Raw genomic sequence first — 25,570 nt, 5'->3', positions numbered from 1 at the left:
CATTCTATCATGGCTCACTAGAGCACTGCGGAATCTTGGTAGCACCAACCAAGGTTTTGTCAAAGCTGATTTGTGGTGTACAGCTTGTACTGTTAATCTTGTAATCACCCTAATCAGGCTGTGGGGACTTCTTTAACCCGATAAACTAGAACGGCAAATGCTCAAGAATTATCTCGATCTTGTTATAGGCGTACACTGGGCAACAATGCGCTCTACTTCTGTGACGCATATACAAATCATTCAACAGTCTTTCCTCCATTATCTCACTATGCTTGTTTCACTATACTCTGAAAAGGTGCTAGTGGTGAATCATCACCTTTCACTGCACTTGATCGAGTGCATGGAATCATTCAATCCGGTACATGGCTGGTGGTTGTTTCCATATGAACATTATATTGGAATGATGCAGAGAACCCACACAAATAACAAACTAGGTGAGTGTTCATACTATGTTATGGGTCGCTTTCACAAATTTACCATTTTATTAGGCAAAATGGAGCTGACTTTTTTTTCGTCTTTTTGTTGGGCAAGTCATATAAAGGCATTACTTTCCCAAAGCGGAATTCCAGACATCATGTCACAACAGAAGATCTCCTTTGAAACATAATTTGGCTCAGATTTCCATGGCACACTCTTAAACAATCTACACAGTATGAATGAAAACGAACGGCCAGAAGCCAATAGTCACAAAAATGTGACGCTAGAGCTTCTATCTCCTGATGTGTACCAAAACTTGTTATTACAACTCCAACAAGACCAGCAAGATTTCAAGTACTGTGCAGAAAATGTGCCTTTGCACCAGGAAGAGATGCTTGTAACATTCATGGTACAGCTACAAAGGCACAAAGTACACCAATGGAAAAAGGTTGCTTGGGGACTCGATGATTCTATGTTGACTCAGTTCTGGCCATGAGATGCATGCAGCAAAAATACGGAATATCTTTACTCATTCACGGCCAGGACCAAATCAATCCACAATCTCAGAATACTTCATCATCAACATGTATCAACCCTTGACAGAGCTAAAAGTTAAATTTGACATTTACAGATGACATCCTTTACTTGATGTCTGTCTTTATCACGATGAGCTATCAACGAAGTCAGCTCTTATCAAGTCTTGTGATATTGTCAGTCATTTTGCGAGCCGCAAATATAATCACCACAATGATAATCTCTCTGGTAAATATTGTATAGTTTTTTTTGTTGGATAAGGTAAGTTCTGACTTGTAGCCTTCTTAGCCTAAATGCTAATAAATCAACAATTTAGAATTAATCAAGGATGAAAGAGGCACCAATGGGTTGTAATTCTGGATTCTGTGTTTGGAATATATCAATATTGTTTTCGATTTACAGTGCAATGCAGCGACTTACCAGAGTTAAATAAGAGAGGGAGCAGCTCTAAACAGCATGATGCAGAGCTGAGCCGAGCTGAAAAAGCACTCAGAAGCGCACCAGCGTGAGGGGCAGTGATGCACAAAATAAGTGACAGCACAGAGCATCAGCGCGGCTGGTACAGGCTAGGTTTTTTGTGTACAATCTGTGAACCAGCCATGGCTGGTTCAGCACAGGAATCTTTCATCCTGAACCTGTAAAAGAAGAACAATGATTTTTTCTTTCTGTCATGATGTAGTGCCGCTGCAAAACCTACAAAATAAAAGAAACTATTGTGGCGGTAGCCAAAGCTGACCTACACCAAGGTTTTCGTCTCATGTTAGGTCAAAGCTGTTCCAAAGCTTCACCAGTGTTTAGCATCCTGAGTAGTAAATGGGACGTCAATGTGTGGGGCAAGTTTTGAACTGTGGCTATTGTAGCTGCTAGTCGGGCATTGGCCCTGAAGCCAAAATTAAGATTTGGCGCCAGAAAGGAATTCACGAGCAAAATTAAATGTTTGAGAGCAGAGAAACTACATTGTAACATACACACATCTAATAACATTGGTAGGAGTCCAGATGATTCATCATTTACCAACTCATGATGATACCAACCAAGCACCTTGCAGTTGAGTGTGTTGTACTTGGGCGGTTTTTCAGTGAAACCGGCGCTGCGGCTGAAATTTTCATGTTCGAGGGTGGATCAGGCTTGAGTCAGACAGTCTCTTGCGCGGTCCTGCCTGCTGATGATGATCAACACCTCAGGCGTGGCTGTGCTAGCTCGGCTTTTGCCCTAGAGGTCACACCTGTCACATCATGCATCACATGCATCACATCACACCTATATAAGCAATTTTCGCTTTTTTTCTGGTTTGCCATACTGCAATCGATACCACTACTATGCCTCGCCTCGCCAACTTGCTTTTTACTTCCATTACCCCATCTTATCTTCCAAGTCACTTGACATCGTATGTCCCAGGGAAGACACCGCTTTCAACTTGGCCTGTAGTTTTCACGACTCTCGTTTCATACCTTACTGTTGTCTTCGGTATACGTGTGCTGATGAAGGACCGGTCTCCTTTAAAGCTCAACGCCTTGTTCCGCATTCACAATCTATTCCTCAGCGCAGGAAGCCTTGTGTTATTGGTTTTGATGCTCGAGGAGGTCGGTTTGGTATGGTGGCAAAGTGACACATACAGTGTGATGTGCGCTGATAGTTCATGGACCGATGTAAGCCGTTATGGTTTCCTCACTCAATTTTCCCGTGTTGAATACTATTTAAGAGGCTGGAATTTTACTATATGATCAATTATTATTTCAAATATATAGAACTTTTGGATACCATTTTTTTGGCATTCAAGAAGAAGCCTCTAGGTATGTGTGTTTTCCGTTATTTCCTGTCACAATTGACTGATATTTCTTCCTTCGCTAGCATTTTTGCATGTATTTCATCATTCTGCTACAGCTCTTCTCTGCTTTACACAACTAAACGGCAAAACTAGTATTGTGAGTTCCCCTGCATTAAGCCAAAAAAAGGATGTTGACAAGTGTCGTTTTTAGTCGTGGGTCGTCATCACGCTGAACTTGGGCGTGCATGTTGTCATGTGTTTGTTTCAATTTTTTGATGATAATTTCTTTTCCACGTGCTGAATCAACGCAGACTATTACTACTATGCTACTGCAGGTGGAGCCAAAATTTGGGTTTGTACATGGATTTAAACTTCTTGCGCGTCGCTTCTCATCTTTGCTGCTCAGTGGAAGAAATATCTCACGACAATTCAAATCGTCCAATTTGTGATCGATTTATTTGTAGTTTACTTCGGAAGTGAGTTATCCTATTCATGTCGCAAATGACTTCAAGTGCTAATCAAATATCCCCCGCTAGCCTATCAGCACTATGCCTTCACTCACGCTCCTCACATGCCTCACATCGGAAATTGTGCTGGCACTGAGAGTGCTGCATTATTCGGCTGTGGTCTTCTATCTAGTTATCTGATCCTCTTCATCAACTTCTACATTCAAACGTATAAGAGACCAGCAATACAATCAAGCTCGCGCGGGAACGGAACTGTCAGCCGCGATATTATGAATGGCAATGGGTGCGTGCGTCTTCACTCCAGTAATATTTGCCCACCACTTACAAGGTCGCCAGCAGACACAAACTGGATTAACATAACCATGGGTTGCCCTTATCTCATAAACGTTCGCTATACCCATCTCATCTATTGCCTGCTCTCATTTATCACGACGGTCAAAACGGCTAGGTATAATTTGTTTATGACTACAGTTAGTACACAGCCAATAATTATAGTCGTCTCTGCGCAAGATGTGTGCAATGGTCACCCCATCCTATGTCACCTTTCGCACTGTACATCAGAGAACCTCGGAAGTGCACCTGGTCCTCCCACACTTGAGATTGAGGAGAATTTTCACCCTGCGAAATATGATTGAAAATTGTAACCTAAATATAATATTTATATCACCAATTTACCTACCAAAAAGTTCATATTTGCCATCAATAGAAAAATCCATTCAAGATATAGTATTCTAGCAAATATTTAATCCTCTACACAAGCAGAAATGTTGCCTTGGTGAAATGTGTTTATAACGTTCAAAATTGACTTGGATATCTATTATTTTGCGAAATCTGCCATGTAAAACACCTCAAATGACAGTGCAAATATGTACTTTTTGGTTCATGTGTTCAGTCATATCAAGATAAAAAAATTCATTCTCATTCTGGTAGCGAATGAAATAAGTCATTTCAAGGCCAATGAAATGTGTCACCCACTTGTTGCCTGCTGATCACCTGGTAATCACACATGCAGTGTACAACGTCAGTGCATACAGTATATTTTGCAGTAGTCTATTCACACTCAATACTATTTGCTACCTGTGAAATTATAGTAATTACATTCAAAATTCTTAATCTGAGTGCGTCATTTGAGATATCCAACACTCATCCTGCCCACTTATCCAGGTGATACTTCTGTTTTGCAATTTTGATGACATTGTGGAACTCAGAAAAAGATCTTGCTTTGACAAAGAATGCATCTACGCTGTCCCAGTATCTTGCAGTGTCACAGTGCTAGGGTGTGCAAGAATAGACCTAGGGACTTCTTTAGTTGAGGGCAAGATATTGTATGTGTTACTATTAACGTACCAGCACCTATTTATGCTTTACTTTTTTGTACTTTTACTCTTCATTTTGCAAGTCACGTGACTGATCACGTGACCATTTACTTTACTTTATGTTTCGGACTTTTTATAGTCACATGACCGATCATGTGACACATCACCTGACCAGTGTCTAGACTCAACATGTGACTGGTCACATGCTAGATATCAGACTTTAAACTTTATTTACAACTATACAGTACCTCATGTATTGTAGTATATATACCTGAGCAATACATGGGGAAGGACTCAGCAAGTCCTCTCCTAGTGTATACCAACATTGGTGAAGACAGCCTCCCTCCTTTGATAGGTTGTACCATTATTCCTTGAGTTGTAGCCTTTGAGGTTGTGCTCCAGTGCCCCAAGATTGTATCTTTTTGGTGTTGTCACAGTATGTATTGAAGAACTTCCAAACTTTGATGAACCAGAGGATAGCGCACAAATTGGTCCACTGGCCGTCCAGACCATCCACTAGGATCTGCCTCTTCTTCGAGTGATGCTGTTGTTTTTCCCTCCTCAGCCTCTCCTATTCCCTATTATTCCTCTGTAGCTCCGCTTGCATGGCGGTAAGTGCTTCTGCTTCTGCTAACACTTTCTTGTCATTAAACCTCGAACATTTTACCTCCATATTTTTCCATTGTGTATCTCAAGCCATGTTCAAGTTCTGTTGTTGCTTGAAGGTACTGCGGGTCAATCACCAGGCTATGTCACTTGGGGCAAGATTGTGGGCTCGTTTATGACCTTGTTGAGGAGGAAATGCTGTACTTGAAACTTCAAATTCATCCATGTAAGTCCCATACTCTTCTGTCTCCAGTGCTAACAAGAAGGTTTATTAAATCTCATATATGAGGAAGCCATGTTAGAAGACTTACATTTTTGTTTTCCAGGTCCATGTGGTGTACCGGGGAGCTTACTAGTATTGCTTCCAGGCTCTGCAGCATTATCATTGTTGACAGACATTGTACTACTTGCTGTCACTAGTGTGGGGTTCTCATGTAGGTATGATGATGGGGTGATCATGAAGATTTGGGGCACTGGATATACGTGACATTTGTAGGTGGGATCTAACTTGTATAGGTCCTATTGGTCTATCGTACAATAGACAAGTTCACTGTAGATTTTAAGAATCAAATGAGAACACATGAGAAAGAACCTACCCATCTAGGTTAACTACTGGAGGCCAAGATTCTTCGCCTTCCACTGTAGGCTCCAATACAGCCTTTGGAACATATCTCCTGGACAAGTTTCCAGAGGGGAACACTTCAATCACAATTCTTCCATGATTGATACCTTGGTCTTCAAGAGCGATGAGTGTACTGTTGGCAGTAAACTCGTCAAAGTTGACAAACACAAGCCTGCAGCCTGGATTTTGAAGCACACACAAAGGTTGCAACAGATTAATAGCACCAGGGGAAGACCTGCTAAGCAGTGAAAGAACAACTCTATGTGGGGCGGAACACATAATAAGAATAATTCACAGTGTAGAAACACTGCAGATTGTAACAGCCAGCTGTGTAGAAAAGTTGTTAGACTGAATAGCCAGCAGTTTAATTAGAAAGAATGAAAAATGAAAAAAAGAGTGTGACAAGAGGGAAGATGGAAAGCACCAGGATTTTGCAAACACAGAGAAATCTGCATAACAAATAGCTAGTGGCTGCCCATGGCAGAGTAATGCTGTTATGTGCTCCAATGCTTGATATGGGAGTTCCTAAGAGGTGGATTTTCTCTGGTTTATCCCTGACAAAACCGGATAAACCCGGTCTCTGCCAAAGCAGCCATTGTTCTCCATGGAGCATAGCCACCACTCCATGGAGTAACCATTGTTCTCCTAGGAGTCATTATACTGTAGCGAGTAGCACCTCCGACTATAAGTAGTAGGGGGTTTAGTATAGGAATACCTCAGTCATTTCTATAGCCTCTTGGGCAACGGCTGAGGTATGTTACATTACATTTATTAGAGATCACCTTAAACTAACATCCATTGTAGTTTCACATAGGTTTATTACAAAATCTTTGTCATTTTTGTCACCAATGCCTCCCTGCCTAAGTAAGCTCTCTAGGACTTCTACATTCCCATCCACTGTTGACTGCTTTATATTCATTGCTCGAAACGGGATCTGATCCGTTTTGTGTACAGGTATTTTTTCAACTGCTTCTGGTTTGCCAAGAACGTCCTTGAAGTGCTTGAAAAAGCTGCTATGATGTACAAGAATATCTCAAACATGCCATGCAAAAGCTTCATAGCGAGGACTAAGTCTTTCAGGATGAGTTTTGCGGCTGTAAGTGTCCTCTTTGTGGAATGCAAGCATAAGTCTGTTGTCATTCATCAGTGGGAAAGATGAAGGTGACAGATTTCTGGGATTACGCTGCCAGAGTTGAGCTGAACAACGCAGAGGCACAGGATCCTGCACGCCAAAAAGGGGAATGGCTGTCGCAGAGGTTGCACTAACAAAGCTTCCACTTTTCTCAACAGTTGGTTGGGCTGTTTTGAAGTCGATGTCAAAATTGTCGTACACAATCGCAGTGCACAGTGAACAAAGGGCCTTTTTCATTCGTGAAGAGGTGTCCTTTGAGAGGGATGCTATGGCTTGGTAGATGGATGATAGGCTGACGGACAGGCCAGCGTGAGAGAGGGTTTCAATGACTGAGGAACAGATGTTGAGTGATAAAATTCAAAGAGATCTAATATAAACCAAATGCTCAGACTTTGTGGGTGAAGCTCTAAGAATGTATTTGCGTACCTAATATAAACCAAATTGTAGGTACAGAGTAAGTATATCACAAAAACAAGGAAGGTATAAGATCCTCACCTCAGACTTTGTGGGCGAAGCTCTGAGGTGGGCGATCGTTGCTACGAAGGTTTTTAAACTCGAACAGAAGTATAACTAAGGGGGTAAATTGCCCCATCAAAACGCATGGGCCATCCTACCACTACACTTTCCTAGTATGGTGTCCTGCACCATACTTTCCCTTCGTATGGCTCGCATTTTCTAACACTCCCCCTCAAGCGGTACGTAGGCCTAATGCAGCCGCAAAATGTTTCACCTTTGCAGAGGGCAAGGACTTGGTGAGCACGTCGGCTGCCATCTCTTCAGTTGGGCAATAAGTAATCTCGATCTTCCCTTCTTCGATGGTATGCCGAATGAAATGGTACCAAACATCAATATGTTTGGTTCGCGCGTGGTATTGACCGTCCTTTGAAAGTGCTATGGCTGATTGATTATCACACAGGAGGATGGTTGGTGGTAAGGCTTGATTGAAGAGTTTGCTGATGAACATCCTCGCCCACAGTAGTTCCTTGGTGGCATGTGTTGCAGCCACATACTCGGCCTCTGTCGTTGATAACGCGACAATTTCTTGTTGCTTCAAGTACCACGAGACGGCGCCACCATCAAGCATCATGGCATAGCCTGATATGGCTCGCCTGTTCTCGTTCATACTCCCATCTGTGTCGGTGTATCCTGTAAGTGGCTGTTCTTCCGGACCGTATGCTAACCATAGCTCTCTGCTCCCTTTTAGGTACTGGATCACCCTTTTTGCTGCCTCCCAATGGGCCGGACCTGGGTTCTCGACAAAACGAGAAAGAATTGCAACAACATGCGCGATATTGGGGTGTGTGCCAATCACCGCATACATCAGTGATCCCACAGCCTCTCGATATGGGACGTTTCGCATTTCTGCGTAGTCTTCAGGCGTCTTGGGGCTCTGATCTTTACTCAGGTACGTGCTAGCAACAATTGGGATCGCTAACATTTTTGCATCTTCTAGGTTGAAGCATTTGACAATAGTGTCGAGGTAGCTGCATTGTGACATGTATAAGGTGCGTGTGCTTCTGTCTCTTTTCACTTCTATTCCTAACATCCAATGTAGCTCCCCCAGGTCACTAACTTCGAAGAGTTTTCCTAGGTCAAATTTCAAACGGTTTATCTCAGTCATTGACGGTGTGACGAGAGTCATGTCGTCTACATGAACTGCAATAATGGTGAGCTCTCCTTCGTTGCGCCTATGAAAAACTGCATGGTCTGTTTCACAGCAAATTAAACCGATTTTCTGGAGTCCATCGCATAGGGTCTGATACCACCTGCGGCTGGCCTGCTTCAGGCAATAGAGTGTCTTGTTTAGGCGTAGGACTTGGGTCTCTTTTCCAGGTGCGTTGTAACCAGGCGGTTGTCGCATGTAGATGACCTCGTTTTCTTCTAGTTCGCCGTTTAGGTATGCACTTTTTACATCCATCTGGTGAGTTTCCCAATCATTTCGAGCAGCCATCGCTAAGATGATTCGTAGTGATGCCATCTTTGCAACGGGGGCAAATGTGTCAAAATAGTCTATTCCTTCCACTTGACTGTAGCCTTGTGCTACAAGCCTTGCCTTGTACTTATCAATAGATCCTGATGCTGTTTTCTTTAGCTTGAACACCCATTTACTCCCTACGATGTTTGCATCTTTGGGTCTCTCAATGTAAGTCCATGTTCCTGCTACTCAAAGCCTGTTCAATTCCTCATTAATCGCTTCTTCCCATTTTGGTCAGTCTGGGCGCTTTCGGGCTTCTTCAATAGTTCTGGGTTCGACGCCTTCAAGATCTGCCATGCGTGCCACCATGGCTACATTTTGGGCGAGATCCCTTAGTGCTTCATTATCTCTCTCTTCCTCATCTCTCCCATACGGATCGTCGACATTCAGTTGGATGCCTTTGGGGAGGGTGGGTCCGTTATTTCCAGATACTGATCCTTTTCCTTGTAGGAGGTTGCGAACATATTGGGTTGGCTGGCAAATGCGGGTACTTCAACGCGGAGCAACTATAGGTGGAGGTGGAAGAACTGGAGCTGGTAGGATGGGATCAGGATCAGCTTGATCTTGATCCTGAGGGTAGAGTGGGTCAGGGATTGCTTGGGGATTGGGTGAATCGGGATGAGGTATGTGATCACTAATTTCTACAATGTCACTCTCCTTTGGCGCTTGGTCCAGGACATCATACTCCCCCTCAAGCCCAAAGGGAGGTTCGTTGTCAGCATCTACAGGTACATTCCCGACGTTGAAATGCACTGAGCGCTCAACAGTGACTGAATGATTCTCTGGCCAATAGATGCGGTGTCCGAGACTTTTGGTATCAAAACCAACCCAGTGACCCCTCCTAGCTCGGCTCTCAAGCTTTGAGCCAGTTGCGTTGTGCATGAGTACGTTGCAGCCCCAATCGTGTAGGCCAGCAAGATCCGGCTTGACACCATGTACCGCTTCAAACGGCGTCATGTTGTCTAGTGCCTTGATGGAGGTGCGGTTCTTCAAGCAACATGCATGTTTGATGGCTTCCCCCCACAGGAATTTCGGCAGGCCACTGCTAAGTAAGAGGGCGCGTACTTTCTCAAGTAGGGTATGGTTCACGCGCTCCGCGACACCGTTCTGTTTGGGGGTGTTGTGCACTGTGAGTTTCCTCATAATTCCTCTATCTCTCAGATAGTCACTAAACGCATTGCTCACATATTCGCCACCCCTGTCGCTATGTAAGACTTTGATTGCTGCATTCATGTGGTTGCGGACCCAGGCCTCATACATTTGGAATTGACAGAAAGTGTCAGATTTATCGCGCAGTAGATAAACATGTGTTTCGCGTGTTTTATCGTCCGTAAAGGCAACATAGTACCGTTTTCCACCCAGTGTTTCGACTGGTGCAGGTCCCCATAGGTCGGTGTGGATCTCCTGGCCATATTCCTGTGCATGCTCACCCAGTTTCACTTTAGGGATTGCCTCGCGCTTGCCCTTGGCGCGGACACAAGTTTCACAGAAAGTGTCTGTTACCCTATCCTCCAGGAGTTCTACCCCATGGATCAAGCCCTTCGACACCATGCGCTTTGCTGCATCAATGGCTATATGGCCAAGGCGCTTGTGGAGTTCAGTGGCAGATATGCGCTCAACAGCTGCATTGGCGCTTTCGTGGCGAAGATTTGTGCCTCGCGACTGGTACACACCACCTACTTTAGGTATGTGTCCTCTTATTTTTCCTCTCGGGTCATAGATAACGCATTCGATTTTCGCAAAGACGGCCTTGTAGCCTGCCTTATCCATACAGCCTATGGAAACTAGGGTGTAGGCCAAATTTGGTGCGTATAACACGTCTCTCAGGCGCACTTGCGTGTCTTTATGGGCGCCATTGGGGACACTAATCATCATATCCCCTGTTCCTACAGCAGAGAAGGAGTCTTGGTTTGCCACGCTTATAGGGTAAGGTGCAATTGTGCGGTAATTGAGTAGGAGGTGTTGATGGGGGGTGAAGTGGCTCGTAGCGCCAGAGTCATAGATTTCAATGGGACTCTTGGGCCTCGCGTTCATGGCGAGTTGGTGAGTGAGGGCGCTCCACGCGCCTTCTTCAAAATCTGATAGGCTCGCGCCGTCGCATTGGACATGGACAGCAAGGTTCGCCTTTTCAGGCTTCTTTCCCTTTGCATCGCCCGTTTGCCCCTCTTCTTTCTTGTCTCCTGGTGAGTCCCCTTTTGACTCATTCTTTGTGGAGCGCTCACGCTTCTCACTTGGGCACTGGTGTGACCTGTGTCCCTTTCCACCGCAGTTCCAGCATTCAAGCTCGCTGGTATCCTTGTTGTCTCTGCCGCCAGATGATTTTCCTTTCTTGCAGCGACCTCTTCCGCCTCGACTTCCACGTTTGGACGATCCTTGTCCTCCGGTGGCTGACATAGCAATGTCCTCTGATTTCGCTGTCGGGCGTTTTCTGAATATGGTCTGTCGGTCGTATTCTTGGAGAAGGTACGAGATCAGTGTCTCTGGGTCCAAGGTCTGCTTTGACATATGGGCAGACGCTGACAGGTGCGATAGGTAGGTGGCGTATGAGTGCGGCAAAGACATGATGATGCTGGAGGTGAGTTCTTTGTCTGCTAGTTGGACTCCTGCTGCGCTGAGCTGTTCCCATAGCGCGCGAATCTTGTCCAAATGTGCGCGCAAGTCTCCTTTCTCGGTGCAGCGTAGGTTCGACAACCTTTCTCTTAGCTCGGACTGAACTAGCTCCGTTTTGTTCTCGTTTTCTTGACAGATCATGACCCACATGTCGGCGACGGTGGGCTTGTTTAGGATCCTTCGCAGCGTCGAATCAGGTATGGTGCGACCTAATATATTTCGCGCGCGGTACTCCTTTTTTACCCAGGCATCAAGTGCTTCTTGATCAGCCTTGCTGACTGTTGCAGGAGGAGATGTCGTCGCTGTGGCCTGGCTAGCAGTCTGGCTAGTGGTCTGGGATAGTGGTATCGGCCTTTTTGCTGTGCCATGGAGGTGCTCGACGCAGTCTCGGTCAGCAAGGGCCCATTCGAGGCGAGTTTTGTACATCGACCAGTTCGAGCCATCCGGCTCGAGCTTTGGCACCCCAAGGGTGTCTTTTTCAGGGTACGTTGTCTCACTCGCAGGGCTCATAACCTCAAAGAGATCTAATATAAACCAAATGCTCAGACTTCGTGGGCGAAGCTCTAAGAATGTATTTGCGTACCTAATATAAACCAAATGCTAGGTACAGAGTAAGTATATCACAAAAACAAGGAAGGTATAAGATCCTCACCTCAGACTTTGTGGGCGAAGCTCTGAGGTGGGCGATCGTTGCTATGAAGGTTTTTAAACTCGAACGGAAGTATAACTAAGGGGGTAAATTGCCCCATCAAAACACACGGGCCATCCTACCACTACACTTTCCTAGTATGGTGTCCTGCACCATACTTTCCCTTCGTACGGCGCTTGTCTTTGTCGACTCGCATTTTCTAACAAAAATATTCCTAGTATTGCTTGAAGGTAATTACATCTTTCGTTCGAGCTTTGAAGGAAGATACTAATGCAAATGACCGTTTTCTAGCTATGGTTACTAGTTGTCAACAGCCTAGTGACAATTCACTCACAATCATCAGCAGCGCAGCATTTCTTGCCCCTGCTCGCTTCTGGCTTTTTTTCATAGGGCTCTCTTCATCATGCTCGCTGTCTCTTGCAAGCTCCTCGGTACCACCCAGTTCGCCAAGGTCATTCTCCACCAGTGGTGCAAAGCCTGCCAGCATGTCATCATTGTTTTGTCTCAGTTTCACGCGCCGATCATTGGGACTTTTGAGAAGCCTTTGTACGACAATCCAAAGGTGCGATGCTATATCTTTCATTTTTGTTCCTAATACCGACAAGAAAGTATCTTCTAGCTGTTCTGTGGTCGCAGTGTTTGCCTTGAAGTGAAGGCCGTGTTGCTCTTGGCTCAGTTCTTCAACCTTCATGCACAATACCCCACTAACAAGCCAAATGCCCATGAAAATACTGACTGGTGAGCGACTGACTGCTTGTGTAGAACAGTACATATCCTTTGTGCATTGCGTATAAGCGACTCCCGGGCTGTTTTGTGACTAGGTTCGTCTCTCTGTAAAACTCCTTGGATCACTCCTGTTGTAGACATGCTATAATGTTACTTAACCGGCACTGCAAACAAATCCACTCTGGATTCTTAAGAGGAAACTCGACGTACTCTAGTTTAATGTAAATATTTCAAGGCAGATAAATCATGCTGCTGTGAGTGAAGTACGAGCACCTAGGGTTATAAATGGTTATAAATACGCAACAGCTTATACATCTTCACGGAGCTCTGCGTGTCCGATCTCCCAGATCATGCGTCTCCGAAGATATAACATGTCTTGTTGTGTAAACCTGAACGATTCCTCACCACGAGCAAGGGAAGCCAGAAACTGGCAGGTGAAGACGCCACAGTCAGACCCATTTTCCTGCTGTGGGGTATCCTGCAAAAGGATGTGTCAGGGTATAGCCAATTTCAAATATATGGATTGATTTTACCCCCGAGCTGTAGTCTTCCCAACCACCGAAGTCAAATGGTTTCTTCTTCTTGCTCCGATGTTCCAAATCAAGATAGTGACGCAGAATCTGTTTAGACACGAAGGATAAACCTAAGAGTGATACCAGCCCTTTACCACATACCTTGAAGACATGCCCCGGATGAAGATTCATACTGTCATATGCTTCTATGCGTTTTCGTCGGAAGTTGATAGCAGCACACGTCCAATGGGAGTTGTTATGGTTAATGGGAATAAGAACAATGTCCTTAGCAAAAAGGTCGAACTGAATGAAAAGAGAAGCAAGTTGTAATCGCTGACGCCTGAGTGAGATCTCTAAAGTAGCCGACCTTTTTCGTCCATTTTGCTAATCTTGCGCGTTCGTATCCTTCCCCTTTTAGCTTGGTCCAGAAAAATGTACTGAAATAATGCACATCTAACGCCTGCGATTTGGGAGGTTTCCTCTCATGCCGCTGCACTAGTGCTGTGGTGGAATTTACTTTGATACCTTCAGAGCGTGCCATAACCATCTGGCCATAGAAATTGATAATCTCATCATTTAGCCATTGACCGGGCTGCAAGCGGCACAAATCCTTATCAATGACCTGTTCTCTAAAAATTTTGGATATAACGCCCTTTTTCGCAAGGAGTGCGTCCACTTCAGCGTCGTCGGGAGGCGGCAATGCAGCTGGCAGAGGTGCTCGCTTGGGCGGTAACTGCTTTGCTATTTCTTCATCCTTTTCTCTGGCGAAAAGACGACGCTGGTCATATGAAGGGATAAAGAGCGGCGCTGGCTTTGGCCTACTGAAAATGGCAAAATTCTGGAAGTAGAAATAAGTAGTGCGACTAACCCATTTAGTGATTCCGCCGCTTTCACAATTGCACGTTGTAAGTGTGTAACTTTCTCTTCCTAAGAGGAGTTTTTAGCGTGGATGTACTGAGCAATTAAATCAAAACCTCCCTCAGAAAAGGGTTTGCTCGGATCTCGTTCGTTTGGATCGGCGATGTGGGCTCTATAATATAATAGTTCTGTAGATTTTGGGCATCAGACGTTAGTAGAAAACAGTTAGTGCAAAGATGCACCTAGGAAGGTATGCTTGTCGCCAGAATATCCTGAGAGAGTTCGTAAATGATGATAGGAAATAGAGATCAAAGAGCATACCCGCGTCGCGCCCACAAAGATATATTTTCTCCTCCATGTCTTTTCGATCCAACAACCTTTTTTCTTGTACTTCAGCTTTGTGCTCTCAGGCGAAAATAAATCAGAGAAGATCTGGGACGAGAAACGGAAAGAATTTACCTGTTTGTCGAAGATGTGCATCCGACACTTCAGGAATTTCATATCATAATACGACAGCTGGTTGCGTTGCGAGGGTGGAGAGGGGAGTGACGACATAGTGGTTGTCGAGGGAAGTGATATAGCATGTGCAGCGAAAGAGCGAGATGAAATAGTGCGAGGAGGGAGAGGCGAGTGGAGGGGGTAGTGTTTAGTGAGGAAATTGGAATGACGACAGAAGGGGTGTGACAGCGAAGCATTGTGGACAGACCAAGGACGAAGGCAGACTGACGATGTATCATCCGAGGATGTGCTACTGTGTGTATCTGAAGGAGGAATGGTGTGGTTGCCTATAAGGCTGGTGTCTGCGACTGTAAAGTAAGTCAGGCGAGGCTGCTTCACTGACCTGCAACCAGAGAGTGTGTCCATCGCCTGTCTTTTGCGCATGCACATCGTTTGTCTTAAAGTGTGTAGACTATCCAGCCACAGTGCATTCACCATAAACGGTCAACGTTCAATGTTCAACTCCCACGGCCACTCAAATGGAGCACAGTTCTTTCCTGGTGACCATAACTAGTTCTTGCTCTCTTTCCTTTGCTCCACATCGACAATATTAATGTCATCGAGGGATCCCCTTTGGTTTTGCCATGAAGTCTGTCCCTGCCTTTGCTCATATCTTGTATTTCACCTGATCTTTCATTATCCGCAGTGCCACACTGAAATGACTCCACTCATGGTCCGCTCGTCCTCGTACTTAGTCTTCTCCGCATCATGTTCTCATCCCACCTTCATTACATAGATGCCAGACCCCATCTGTGCAAACTGTCAGGGCTCTTTTGTGGAGAAGGTTTCGTCCTTATCGCATCCCGTCTGCAAATGCCTTCATTAATACTAGCTTTTTCGCAATTATCATCCATAGATGGAAGATCCAAACGATGATCCGCGTCAGTTTCAACGCCCCGTACACAGAGCCTATGAAGACGAATATCCCTCTGGCATGGATAATTTCTTACGTGCGTCTACTCGTTGCGTTTTTGTGTGATCATACCGTTCACTGGTGCTAGATGGCTTGCACGGTTTTCTGGGCATTCGGCAGGGCCCGGCAGGACGTGGTTCATCATCCGCGCAGCGATCTTCTGCCGCTTCCCGTAGTTCTGGAGGGGCCCCAGTGAGTAGCTTGTGCCGCGTGCTCCTATCGCCTTACACGTCTACTACTTCATCGATATTCAGGCGCGCGGTGGCTTCCGGTTCGAATTGAATGGGGGACCTAGTGCGGGCCAACGCGCCTTCATTTTAGGTGGACCCAACACTCTTGGTCGTCCATCAGAGCAAGTTAACCATAACGTGCTACCAATGTCGGAGTGCGTTGTCATATGTGATAGTCCATGGTGATCTTACACTGTTAAGTAGGTTTCTTCGTCCCAGGGATGATCTTGGACAACCCCATAACGGCAGTGATATCACGGGGCCATTGATGGCTCAATACCTTATGGCAATGTTGGGTCATGGTCCTAGCATGCGGGGGCCTGATCCTTTCGGCGAATTGTTCAACCTCGGTTCTACCGAAGGAGGCGATGGCGGTGGACGTTGGGGAGACTATGTCTTCAACCAAGAAGGTAAATATTGACATCGCCCTACCTGTAAAATTTTATTTAAATATGTCTAATCCCAGCATTGGACCACATCATATCGCAGCTTATGGAAAATTCAAACTCGGGAAGGCCAGTGCCGGCAACAGATGAAATCATTGAGAAGCTCCCCAAAGAGCTGCTGGAAGATAAGTGTGCGTCATGCACATGTTTAAATTCGTATTTTCTGAGGCTTATTTTATTCAATGCATTAGCACCCCTCCTAGAAAAGGATTGTGCTGTATGCAAGGAGACCTTTAAACTAGAGACAGAAGACCCAGACGATCAAGTGGTCGTCTCTCTTCCTTGTAAACATCCTTTTCATCAAGGCTGTATTTTACCGTGGCTTAAATCAAGTGGGACCTGTCCAGTATGCCGGTGAGATAATTTTAATCATTTATTGTCGTGAGGGACAAATATTCAGTCATATATCTCTACATCTGTGTTTACAGATATGCGTTGATAGCACAGCCTCAGTATCATGGGTCAGCTGCTAGCCCAGGACCAGCATCTGGCGGAAGTTCCAATAATCGCCCTCAAAGCCCTCCATCAAACAATCCATCGAGGTCACGGTCATCCGGATCCCGTCGAGAGGGGAGCATAGGTAGTGATCTATCCAACACAGTATTTGGTGGAGGTGGTAGTTCGCCTTCTCGGGTTGACCGGAACTCGAGGTCAAATCGGCGATCCAGTGGGCCAACATCACGAAGTCCGCCTTTTTTCCCCGGAGGCTGGCACGAGTAGTCAGGCAAATGAACGTGAGCAGCCTAACCACGATGTGTAGGCCACTGTTGTTTTTGTTTCCTGTTCTTATATGATACAATTAACGTACTGGGCATCCCGTATCACATTCATAGATTTATGTACTATCTCTTCTCCTGTTCGCTTAGTCTTCCGGGATATTTCTGGGGACTGAGCATAATATTTCATTCCGCAAAGTCATGATACGGTTTCTCTGAGATGGATCGTTCAACAGATGAATCAGTAATGGTCACATCAGCAAAATCACTGGTTCCATGCAGTGCTAGAACAAGTCCAGTTCGAAGTTTTACCAGTCGACAGATGTGTATATGCTACATCCTTAGTGATTATATAATCTGATTGTATAATTATCCGAAAATTTACCGAAACTTGAGTTGAGCATAACACACATGGCCGACTGGCCAGTAGTGGAAGGGCCTTGGGTACCGCCGTTGGCACTATAGTGCCTTCGGCACATGGGCACCCCCAGACAATGATGACAAGGCCCAAGGTGCCTATGGCACCGAAAGATCCCGAGCAACTCCGGGTCTCACCCTGCAGGACATTTGAGCAGCAGTGTCAACAGTTGCAGCTCAAAATAATGAGCATTCAGAGGCAAGGGTTTTGAAAGAGCAAAGAGGGCATATTTAGACAGACAGTGTGAATCTATATTACATGAAATATATAAGTTATATCCCAAAAATCATGGTGCCGAAGTCAGCACAGACTCCTTGAAAGTGTCCATGTCCAAAGACTCGTCTAACTCACCAGGAGCATCCAGACTAACCAGATCATATAGCTCGAGTTCCTCATTTAAACCTCGTAGCAAAAACTCTCCTCTACCTATATCCAAGCTGTATCCTCAAAGTTGAATAGCTGAGAGATTGATACATGTATTTGTCCGAATGTCACAACCTCTGGGTCTTCATCTGCATCCAGACAGCCACGCAAGCCTATGATTATGTCGTCCATTTGCGCAGCTTTTGTTTGAGTATCCCCAAGCGGACATGTTCATCACATAGGTGAAGTCGGAGCTTAGCAAGATCAGTCATTGATTTGATGCTCATTTGAGAGCAAAGCCGGGTGAGGATAAGCCCAAAGGCACTGAAAAGTCTCTCGCAAGAGGCTGAGTTGGCTGAGACAGTGAGTAGATGTCTTGCAAGACGTTCAAGAGGTGTTGGGAGTGGGTTGACTAGGTTGGTCATTGCAATGTAGATGCTCATTGGGTTGACAGACTTGTTCTGTCAAAGGGTAATTGAGTACAAAATTATATTACAACAAGTAAATTTACTTACTTCGCTAGCTGCTAATGCAGTTTCACGCCGAATGTGATCTGGAAGCTTTCCATACTGGTCTTGGTTACTGAGATAACTCACAAGCTCACGGTAGAGCTGAATCGGGGCCTCTTCTTTGTAAAAGCGCATCCACAGCCGACTACAGAGCTCCCAGACTCCTGCTGCTGTCATGAACTTGACACTGGAGCTGAATGGAGATGCCTTGTAGAGAGGATTAAGTATTACTGCAGCAATGAATATGTCTTGGTCTGATTTCTCCCAGTGTTTCTCAATGCTTTTCAGTGTTGCTTGCATGAGTGGGACATCAGTTGGGCCGTTGGGAGTGTTCAAAATAGATGAAAATTTGGAAAATAATATTCCAAAGGTAATCAGGACTTGGTCAAGTCGACAATATGTTGCCTGAGTGATATCTGCTGCAAGTGCAAGTGGTTCAAGGTGTTTTTCAATCCTATGGAAGCCTAAGTGTGAGAAAAATCTCAGACCAGAAGAAAGTCATACCGCACTATGGTGTGCCACAACAACACATTATTAATAGTCTCTACCATTCTGTCAGCCTTCTCTAAAGCCTGTTGGTCTCCAGTTCTGACCAGCCATTCAGCAGGTATTTTTTGGGCATCCACAGCCACAATTTGTTGCAAAGTAAGTTGTAGTTCAAGTAGACGCTGAAATGCAAGATAGTGTGCTGTCCATCGTGTAATCACAGGGCGGATAACAGATTTTGCAGAGCCAGTGAGTATTTTTGAGGTAGAGCGAATGAGAGCAGTAAGGAATGTTTTGCTCCGTATCCATGTAATAAGGTCAATAGCCTTTGTTGAAAAATCCAGATACAAACTGTGCCTCCTTGCAAGCAAAATACTCCCCTACAATGAGGTTAATTTGGTATGCGTAGCAATCTAGGACTATGATTTCAGGCCTATCTTGACAAAGGATTTTTCTTGCCTTGTGAGACTCCCCAGAAGTGTCAGAAGTAAATGCAATGAGGATCACATGCCAGCTAACTTCGAGTATCTCCTGTGTTTTCTTGATGAGTGTATATAGGTTGTTGGCAGTTTTTCGTTCAGAGGACATATCATAAACCTTCACAGTATGAACCTACAACTTGAAATAGGTCATACAGTTATAAAAAATCATAAAGGTGGCTTACCTCACAAGATGCTGATGTGACCATAAACACAATTATGTGGTGTGAGTTGACACCGGTCCATCCATTGCACTGTCCTGTCACAAGCTGTCCGCTAAGGCTTCTTTTTGCCATTTCACGATAGTGTTTAGCCTCTGCGGGAATAAGTCGATTAGACAGGACTTTGCGGCTGATAGGCTGGGCATTTGGAAGGAACCTTTGGCAGAGCTGAATCCATTTAGGCTTTTCAACCCATTGGAATGGTAGACCAGCTGAAGCTGTGAGGTGGGCAAGGCATCGTCCAAACTCTTGCTGCATCTTGATACTCCATTGCAATGTTTGTGATGGTTGATGCGAGAAGCTTTTGCGCCTGCATTTTGATGGAATTGTGGCATGAGTCTGATTAAGATCTGGCAGATATGGGGAAGCTAATGTACTCAGAGATGTACTTGGGGTCTGAAAAGGTGATTCAGAGCTGAAGTGTGATCTCGAAAGTAGCAGGTTTGGAAGAGGTGACAATGATGAGGGACCAGCTTGCTCATAATTGCTGCGGGTTCATTTCAAAGATGGTGATGCTGCTACAGAATAACCACGGTTCTCACATTCATGTCTGGCACGCTGGCGGACAAATTGTGGCTGGTTTGGACAATGAAGAACTAGATGTTGCAGAACTGTGTCTATGCGAGATGGAAGCCAGGGTTTGTTCTCGGAGTGGTCAGCCCACACTAGTGTAGTCATATTAGTCTCATGCTATAGCGCAAATAGTCCTACTTGACAAATTATGACATTTGTTTATAGTATGAGAAAACATGCATTGGCCAGGGCTTGAACCTGGGACTCCAGCTTTCATGGTCTGGTGCTTTACCAACTAAGCTACCAAGGCGTACTTGGAAAGCATACTGATTGGTTGCATGCCCAGAAGGCCCAGAAGGTCCAGAATCACTGTACACGGGTGTGGATCCCATTGTGTTGTGATACTACTTACTGTCACTTTCAATCATTTCCTGAGTACGTGCTGTCACTCTCTTGTTTTGTGTGACATCTTCTATGTCTTGTATCTTATGCTTGTCCACTATTACGGGCCAGCACATGTTACATGCAACTTTTGCATGCTTGCCATCCTTGCTTGCAAATGATGTCGGATCCTTATCTTTGTACTTGGGATGATCTGTAAAGTTATCAATTCTCCACCAATCTCGTTCTCAACCCATTTTTTGGACTGATGATGGACTGCGAGGCTAGGTAAACCAAGTGGTGAAAATCCAAAAGGAAGTAAGTTTGTGCCAGCTCTTCTGTCAGACTTGAGATTATATACAAAGAATGCATGAGGAGAAGGGGCAGCAAACACAATGCAAGCTTTTTGCGGTATGAAAGCCATGCAGTTAAGTCACAGCAATGGTGAACATGTTGATGACAATCTCATTGATCTCCAATCAGGCTGCATGAGCACCTTACACATATGCGATTACTCAGACATAGTGCCGTCTCAAGTACCATACACGTGATCCAGTGCCCCAGAGTGCCACGGAGGCACCTTGGGCACTCTGATAGGCACTGTTCTTGAAGGCACGGCTCATCCAACACTGCGACTGGCACAACTTGTAGTGGCGCCAGATTTGGCCCTATTTGCCCCTCCGCTCCTTCCACTCAAATCAAGCAGGTCCGTGACCGACGTCCGGGGAACGTCAATCGGAGTTGTAAAAATACAAAACAATTCGAATATAATGTACCTAAGCGGTCTATATTTTGCCACGAGTGAAATGGGCTGTGAGTGAGCTGCAAGGATACAGCGTTGTGCAAGGAATGTAAAACACGATTATAGCAACATATATAAGGACCTGACTGCCCTATGCTAACCTAAGAACACCACCACAATGCCAGGAAACAGTACTGCAAGTGCGCTGCCAAATGAGAAGATGAAAAAAAGACTCTGAGTGCTATGAGCGCAACCACCACACGAGAACAAAGAACCAGAAAACAATCGTCATGAATATAATGTACCCCACCCAATGACAACCCTGCCGTTGACTCATGTTGTTCATTCGTCGGAAAGAACCAGCTAAAATTCCTGATGTTTCCGAGAAGGCATCGTTCTTCAAATTTCAAAAAAATAAGTACTCAAATCTCATGAAAGATTAAACAAGACTATTGTACCATCTGTCCGAATTGCGCCGTGGAAGAGCGTACCTCATTCCGGATGCCAACGGTAAGCTAAATATGTTTGTCCAGATTTCGTTTGTAGGGGAACTATACACACTCACATCCTTCAGCTGTCTCAATTTGACATGTAGAGTGTCCATGTGCGTGTCATTTTGACCTTCGAGGTCGTCGAAGAAGCGATTGGGCTGCGGTAGGATGCTGTGGTCAAGTGGAAGTGAATTGCTGAGCCCCGACGACGAGTTCAGGCCCAAAATGGATGAGCGATCACGGAGAACATTAGAGACACTGAATTTGTTGGTGAACAGAAGCAAGATAACTTTAAGTACTGAAGACTGACCGTTGAGACATGCGACAAATAGTGGTATTGGGATGAAATCCTTACACCTAATTTCAGAACGTTAGACCTACGGAATGAGTTAGCACCCAAGGCGTCAAATGAGTAGGCAGAAGGGAAGAGTGTTCATGTTATCACGAAAAATAGGCCTGGGTGAACTCTGCTTTTGCGTGGTGGCAGTTGGCAAACATCACCATACAGCTGGATGCTATAGTGCATTCTGCCCAGGGTCAACCAGGCCTTATTTCAGGCTGATTTTAAAATTTTGATAGGAAATGTAGCTAAATTACTCATTCATACGAAAAATCAGAAAATGTCTATATTACGTAATTGTTCAGATTTTGGGTTGCTGATCCAAAGTGCTTGAATCCGCTGTAAAACATCACGTCAGAATGCCTCCACCAAGAAAAACACAACTGTTAGTGAAGAAGCAGAGAACAGCCAATCAAAAGGGCTTTACCCAGCTTACCGGACACATAACCAACACACCTAGAGATGCAGAATTTGAATATGAGCCAAGTGATGGAGATGACACAGATGATGTGATGACTAGAACTGTAAAGTAAAAGACTCTCAGTCTTTCTGGTAAATGACTGATATATTAATCAAATGTACCTGTAAAGTAAAAGACTCTAAAGGAATGTGTAAGTATGAGTTTTAACTGCAATAATAGTGTTTACTGTACCTCAGTCTTTCTGGTAAATGACTGAGGTGTCTAAGGTAGGATGAGTGCGCTTTTCTGTATCCTAATTAGGAAACTTATGTAATCTATCAGAATGTCGGAATAGTTGAATGAAAGTGACTGCAAGAATGAAGAATCTATTGTAATGTATATAATATGCCAACAACAGATACAAGCCTTACCCATAAAGAAACATTGCCTCGATGAAGTAACAAGTATAGAAGGAAATAATGGTACGAAACCATCAGGGGGGCCCAAAAATTGTATGCCCACCTACACAGGGGTAGGTAGGGCCAGTGTCTAAGTATGACACTTCGAAGGCTTTACAAGAAGCCTCCAAAGGCTGTCAAAAGATCACTGTATTCTTTGACAAGCGGCCTCGGTCTGTCGTTGATGACAGAAGCAGTAGTTTCAAAAGAGAGGGACTGAGATTGGAAGAAGGGGTTGAAAGAATCGGCGAAGGACTTGATGAAGAGGAGATGAGTATTGAGATGGGAACCTGGGGAGAGGTGACAAGCATTGATGATAAAACCTGGGAAGAGATTGAGGAAGGAGACACCAAGTCACCAGCAGAGATGTTGGGAGAAGAAAGAGTGCTGAGTAATGGAGATGAGGAACTTGCAGCAGTGTTCTTGAACCTAAGGACAGATAAAAAAGGGCCTGGGCAAGAAACAGTGAAAGCAACAATAAAGAGGTTGATAAACAATGCAAAGAAGTATCGGGCACATTCGCAGTTAGTAAACTTGCATGCGCTGAAACAATATGTCAACCTGTGGGAGAAGTATAAAATGGTTCCTAGAATCAAATCACCAAAGACGAAGGCCAGTCTGTCTGTTGCTACTTCAATACGGAAGGGTCCATATTTTTCTTGAAAGATCCGACAAATGTATACCTATGTTGAGTGGTTTTGGACATTGCCAGCAGTGTGAAGACAGGTAGACACCAAGGGCACATATCCCTGCTCAACGATGAGCATGTTGTTTGTGCAATATGCCGGTACCTAATGATTTTTGCTAATGGAGAGGTCAGTGTGTATTCATGAAGGTTAGAGCGACAACTCACTGACAACTTATCTGGTACCTGGCTGTTTAGATAACACTGTCACTGCTGACAAAACGAACCAATGAGAAAATAATCCCAGGACTTGTACTCAAATCAAAGCAGAGCAAAGTCTCGGAGGCAACAGCCCGCCGCTGGCTATTTAAGCTAGTATATGAGTTAAAAGAGGCAAAGAAAGGCCTGTATTTTGATGGCCATGAGAAAAAAGATGTTATCGAGTACCGCACCAAGTTCCTAGATGAGATATCAAAGAATGAGAGGTAAGCTGGTTAATAATGATGTTTTCAGTAAACTAATGATGATGCCAGGCTATGATATACCTATGATGATAAAATATTGCAGCCCATTGAACCAGAACTGCAACCTGGAGAGAAGCTGCATATGGTGGTTATGCATGATGAGTCTATCTTCCGAGCAAATGAGTTGCGGTGTTGTGTATGGACCACAGAGGGGAAGATGCCACTATGGAAAAAGGACAAGGCCGTGCAATTCATGTATTGGATTTCATTGTCAAACATACAGGTTAACTAGCATTGACTGATGAATAGCTAAAAGAGAATGGTCAGTTACCAAGCACAGATAAACTGAAAGATACAAATGCAAGAGAAATAATTTTTCCTGGGGAGAATCATGAGGGATGGTGGAATACAGAGCGATTAATAACTCAGGTCATGTAGAGATTCTGTGGATAAGAAAATATTGCTTAGTGAGTACCAGGTCCAACAGATAATCCCAATATTTGAGAGAATATAATCAAATGCTGTCGGTGAGTTTGTGTTTGATCATTTGTTAGCACATGGTGGCATTTGCAAAGGATGCTCTAAATGCAAAAGAGATGAACATTAAACCTGGGGGAAAGCAGAGGAAAATGAAATCAACTTACATAACAGACAACAACCTCAATGTGTCATTGCACAGCAAGTCCCAGGACATGGTGTTTCCACATGACCTCCTATCCAACCACCCTGACTTTGAATTCTGTGGCCAAGCAAAAGGGATGTTGCCAGTCCTGGAAGAGCAAGGCCTTGTTGAAACAATAAGGAGTCACAATAATGGCTGAGTTGTTGGTGAATGTCCAATCTGCAAAATGTCTCGAGAGGCTCAAGAAAAAATGATGAGGGAGAGGGAAGCCGCTGCTGCAGAAGGGGCAGATGAAAAGCTGGATGTTAGATAGTGTGATGGCATCCAAGTAGGGGCATCCAGGTGGTGTTGCATGCAAAAAGTCCTCTCGCTACAGAAAGATTTTATGAGTGAAAGGCCACTGCTCCAGGTGCTTATTAAGGATGCTGGCCATAGGTGCTATTTTCTGCCTAAATATCACTGTGAGTTGAATCACATTGATATGTACTGGGGTTGGACAAAGGAGAGTGAGTGCTAGCTTGTAAATTGCACCATTGTTAAGGGGTTGCCTGACTGTGTCACAGCATGTCACTTTTGTATGTCATTTGACTATGAATCAATGTACAATGGTAATGCCATATCATATGCCAAGTTATGGCTGAGAGGTCCATTCCTTGTAGCACAGTTTCCATCAGTTCAGAGAGTAATATCAGATTTCCCTCATCTCACATTAAATAACTTGTGTAGCATTGCTCATTTGCATGCTATCCCAGTTTCTTGCAGACCTATTAAGGACAAAGTCAGACAGGATGTGACAAAGCATGTCTGCATTGACAGCTGTTGTCAAAAGTCAATCATACTTTTCTGCAAGTGTTATTGTGATCGCTCAATGAAGGAAGCTGTTTGACAGGGTGAGAGACAAGTCAGACAGCAAACTCAAGTTCGCCAGGATAGAGATGTACTCTGCAGTTGATGTTGTAGAGCACAGAACTTGCATTTGTCTCAGCACTTTCCATATGTTGCCAGTGCCAGTGCAAAGCTGGCTATTATTCAGGAATGGCAAAGTAAGATGGCTGCTATTGAA

The 25,570-nt window shown here is 44.6% G+C and overlaps 7 protein-coding genes across 7 annotated transcripts; 4 read left to right on the top strand and 3 right to left on the bottom strand.

Moving 5' to 3' along the window:
• Nucleotides 1–2,244: 2,244 nt before the first annotated feature.
• Nucleotides 2,245–3,904, top strand: SERLADRAFT_455104 (uncharacterized protein; the record flags this gene model as incomplete). The annotated part of the gene is given in 10 exon segments (XM_007312632.1): nucleotides 2,245–2,325; nucleotides 2,338–2,600; nucleotides 2,654–2,744; nucleotides 2,803–2,876; nucleotides 2,931–2,976; nucleotides 3,031–3,071; nucleotides 3,126–3,195; nucleotides 3,256–3,473; nucleotides 3,526–3,572; nucleotides 3,635–3,904. The coding sequence occupies 9 exon segments, from the start codon at nucleotides 2,271–2,273 to the stop codon at nucleotides 3,544–3,546; spliced, it is 879 nt and encodes a 292-aa protein (XP_007312694.1).
• Nucleotides 3,905–5,241: 1,337 nt separating this feature from the next.
• Nucleotides 5,242–5,507, bottom strand: SERLADRAFT_432446 (uncharacterized protein; the record flags this gene model as incomplete). The annotated part of the gene is made up of 2 exons (XM_007312631.1): nucleotides 5,242–5,363; nucleotides 5,420–5,507. The coding sequence occupies 2 exons, from the start codon at nucleotides 5,505–5,507 to the stop codon at nucleotides 5,242–5,244; spliced, it is 210 nt and encodes a 69-aa protein (XP_007312693.1).
• Nucleotides 5,508–10,300: 4,793 nt separating this feature from the next.
• Nucleotides 10,301–10,880, top strand: SERLADRAFT_376047 (uncharacterized protein; the record flags this gene model as incomplete). The annotated part of the gene is made up of 3 exons (XM_007312630.1): nucleotides 10,301–10,522; nucleotides 10,582–10,642; nucleotides 10,733–10,880. The coding sequence occupies 2 exons, from the start codon at nucleotides 10,387–10,389 to the stop codon at nucleotides 10,623–10,625; spliced, it is 180 nt and encodes a 59-aa protein (XP_007312692.1).
• A 2,071-nt stretch (nucleotides 10,881–12,951) lies between these two features.
• SERLADRAFT_455100 (uncharacterized protein) lies at nucleotides 12,952–15,058 on the bottom strand (the record flags this gene model as incomplete). The annotated part of the gene is made up of 9 exons (XM_007312629.1): nucleotides 12,952–13,300; nucleotides 13,356–13,637; nucleotides 13,702–14,152; nucleotides 14,203–14,255; nucleotides 14,301–14,380; nucleotides 14,435–14,464; nucleotides 14,514–14,595; nucleotides 14,652–14,977; nucleotides 15,034–15,058. The coding sequence occupies 8 exons, from the start codon at nucleotides 14,745–14,747 to the stop codon at nucleotides 13,130–13,132; spliced, it is 1,245 nt and encodes a 414-aa protein (XP_007312691.1).
• Nucleotides 15,059–15,159: 101 nt separating this feature from the next.
• On the top strand, nucleotides 15,160–17,189 carry SERLADRAFT_455097 (uncharacterized protein; the record flags this gene model as incomplete). Its single annotated transcript, XM_007312628.1, has 10 exons — nucleotides 15,160–15,279; nucleotides 15,337–15,363; nucleotides 15,427–15,474; nucleotides 15,547–15,640; nucleotides 15,692–15,795; nucleotides 15,858–15,988; nucleotides 16,038–16,243; nucleotides 16,300–16,410; nucleotides 16,471–16,633; nucleotides 16,708–17,189. The coding sequence occupies 10 exons, from the start codon at nucleotides 15,244–15,246 to the stop codon at nucleotides 16,997–16,999; spliced, it is 1,212 nt and encodes a 403-aa protein (XP_007312690.1).
• Nucleotides 17,190–21,109: 3,920 nt separating this feature from the next.
• SERLADRAFT_455090 (uncharacterized protein) lies at nucleotides 21,110–22,118 on the bottom strand (the record flags this gene model as incomplete). Its single annotated transcript, XM_007312627.1, has 4 exons — nucleotides 21,110–21,504; nucleotides 21,566–21,622; nucleotides 21,673–21,856; nucleotides 21,909–22,118. 4 exons carry the CDS (start codon nucleotides 21,917–21,919, stop codon nucleotides 21,349–21,351), a joined length of 408 nt encoding a protein of 135 aa, XP_007312689.1.
• Nucleotides 22,119–22,817: 699 nt separating this feature from the next.
• On the top strand, nucleotides 22,818–24,706 carry SERLADRAFT_404814 (uncharacterized protein; the record flags this gene model as incomplete). The annotated part of the gene is made up of 6 exons (XM_007312626.1): nucleotides 22,818–22,820; nucleotides 22,875–23,442; nucleotides 23,490–23,611; nucleotides 23,680–23,906; nucleotides 24,298–24,352; nucleotides 24,440–24,706. 6 exons carry the CDS (start codon nucleotides 22,818–22,820, stop codon nucleotides 24,704–24,706), a joined length of 1,242 nt encoding a protein of 413 aa, XP_007312688.1.
• Between the last annotated feature and the right edge of the window lie 864 nt (nucleotides 24,707–25,570).

This window comes from Serpula lacrymans (assembly GCF_000218685.1).
Source record: "Serpula lacrymans var. lacrymans S7.9 unplaced genomic scaffold SERLAscaffold_1, whole genome shotgun sequence".
Classification (NCBI taxonomy): domain Eukaryota; kingdom Fungi; phylum Basidiomycota; class Agaricomycetes; order Boletales; family Serpulaceae; genus Serpula; species Serpula lacrymans.
The sequence above is the reverse complement of the archived record's forward strand: the minus strand, read 5'-3'. Positions and strand labels throughout refer to the sequence as shown.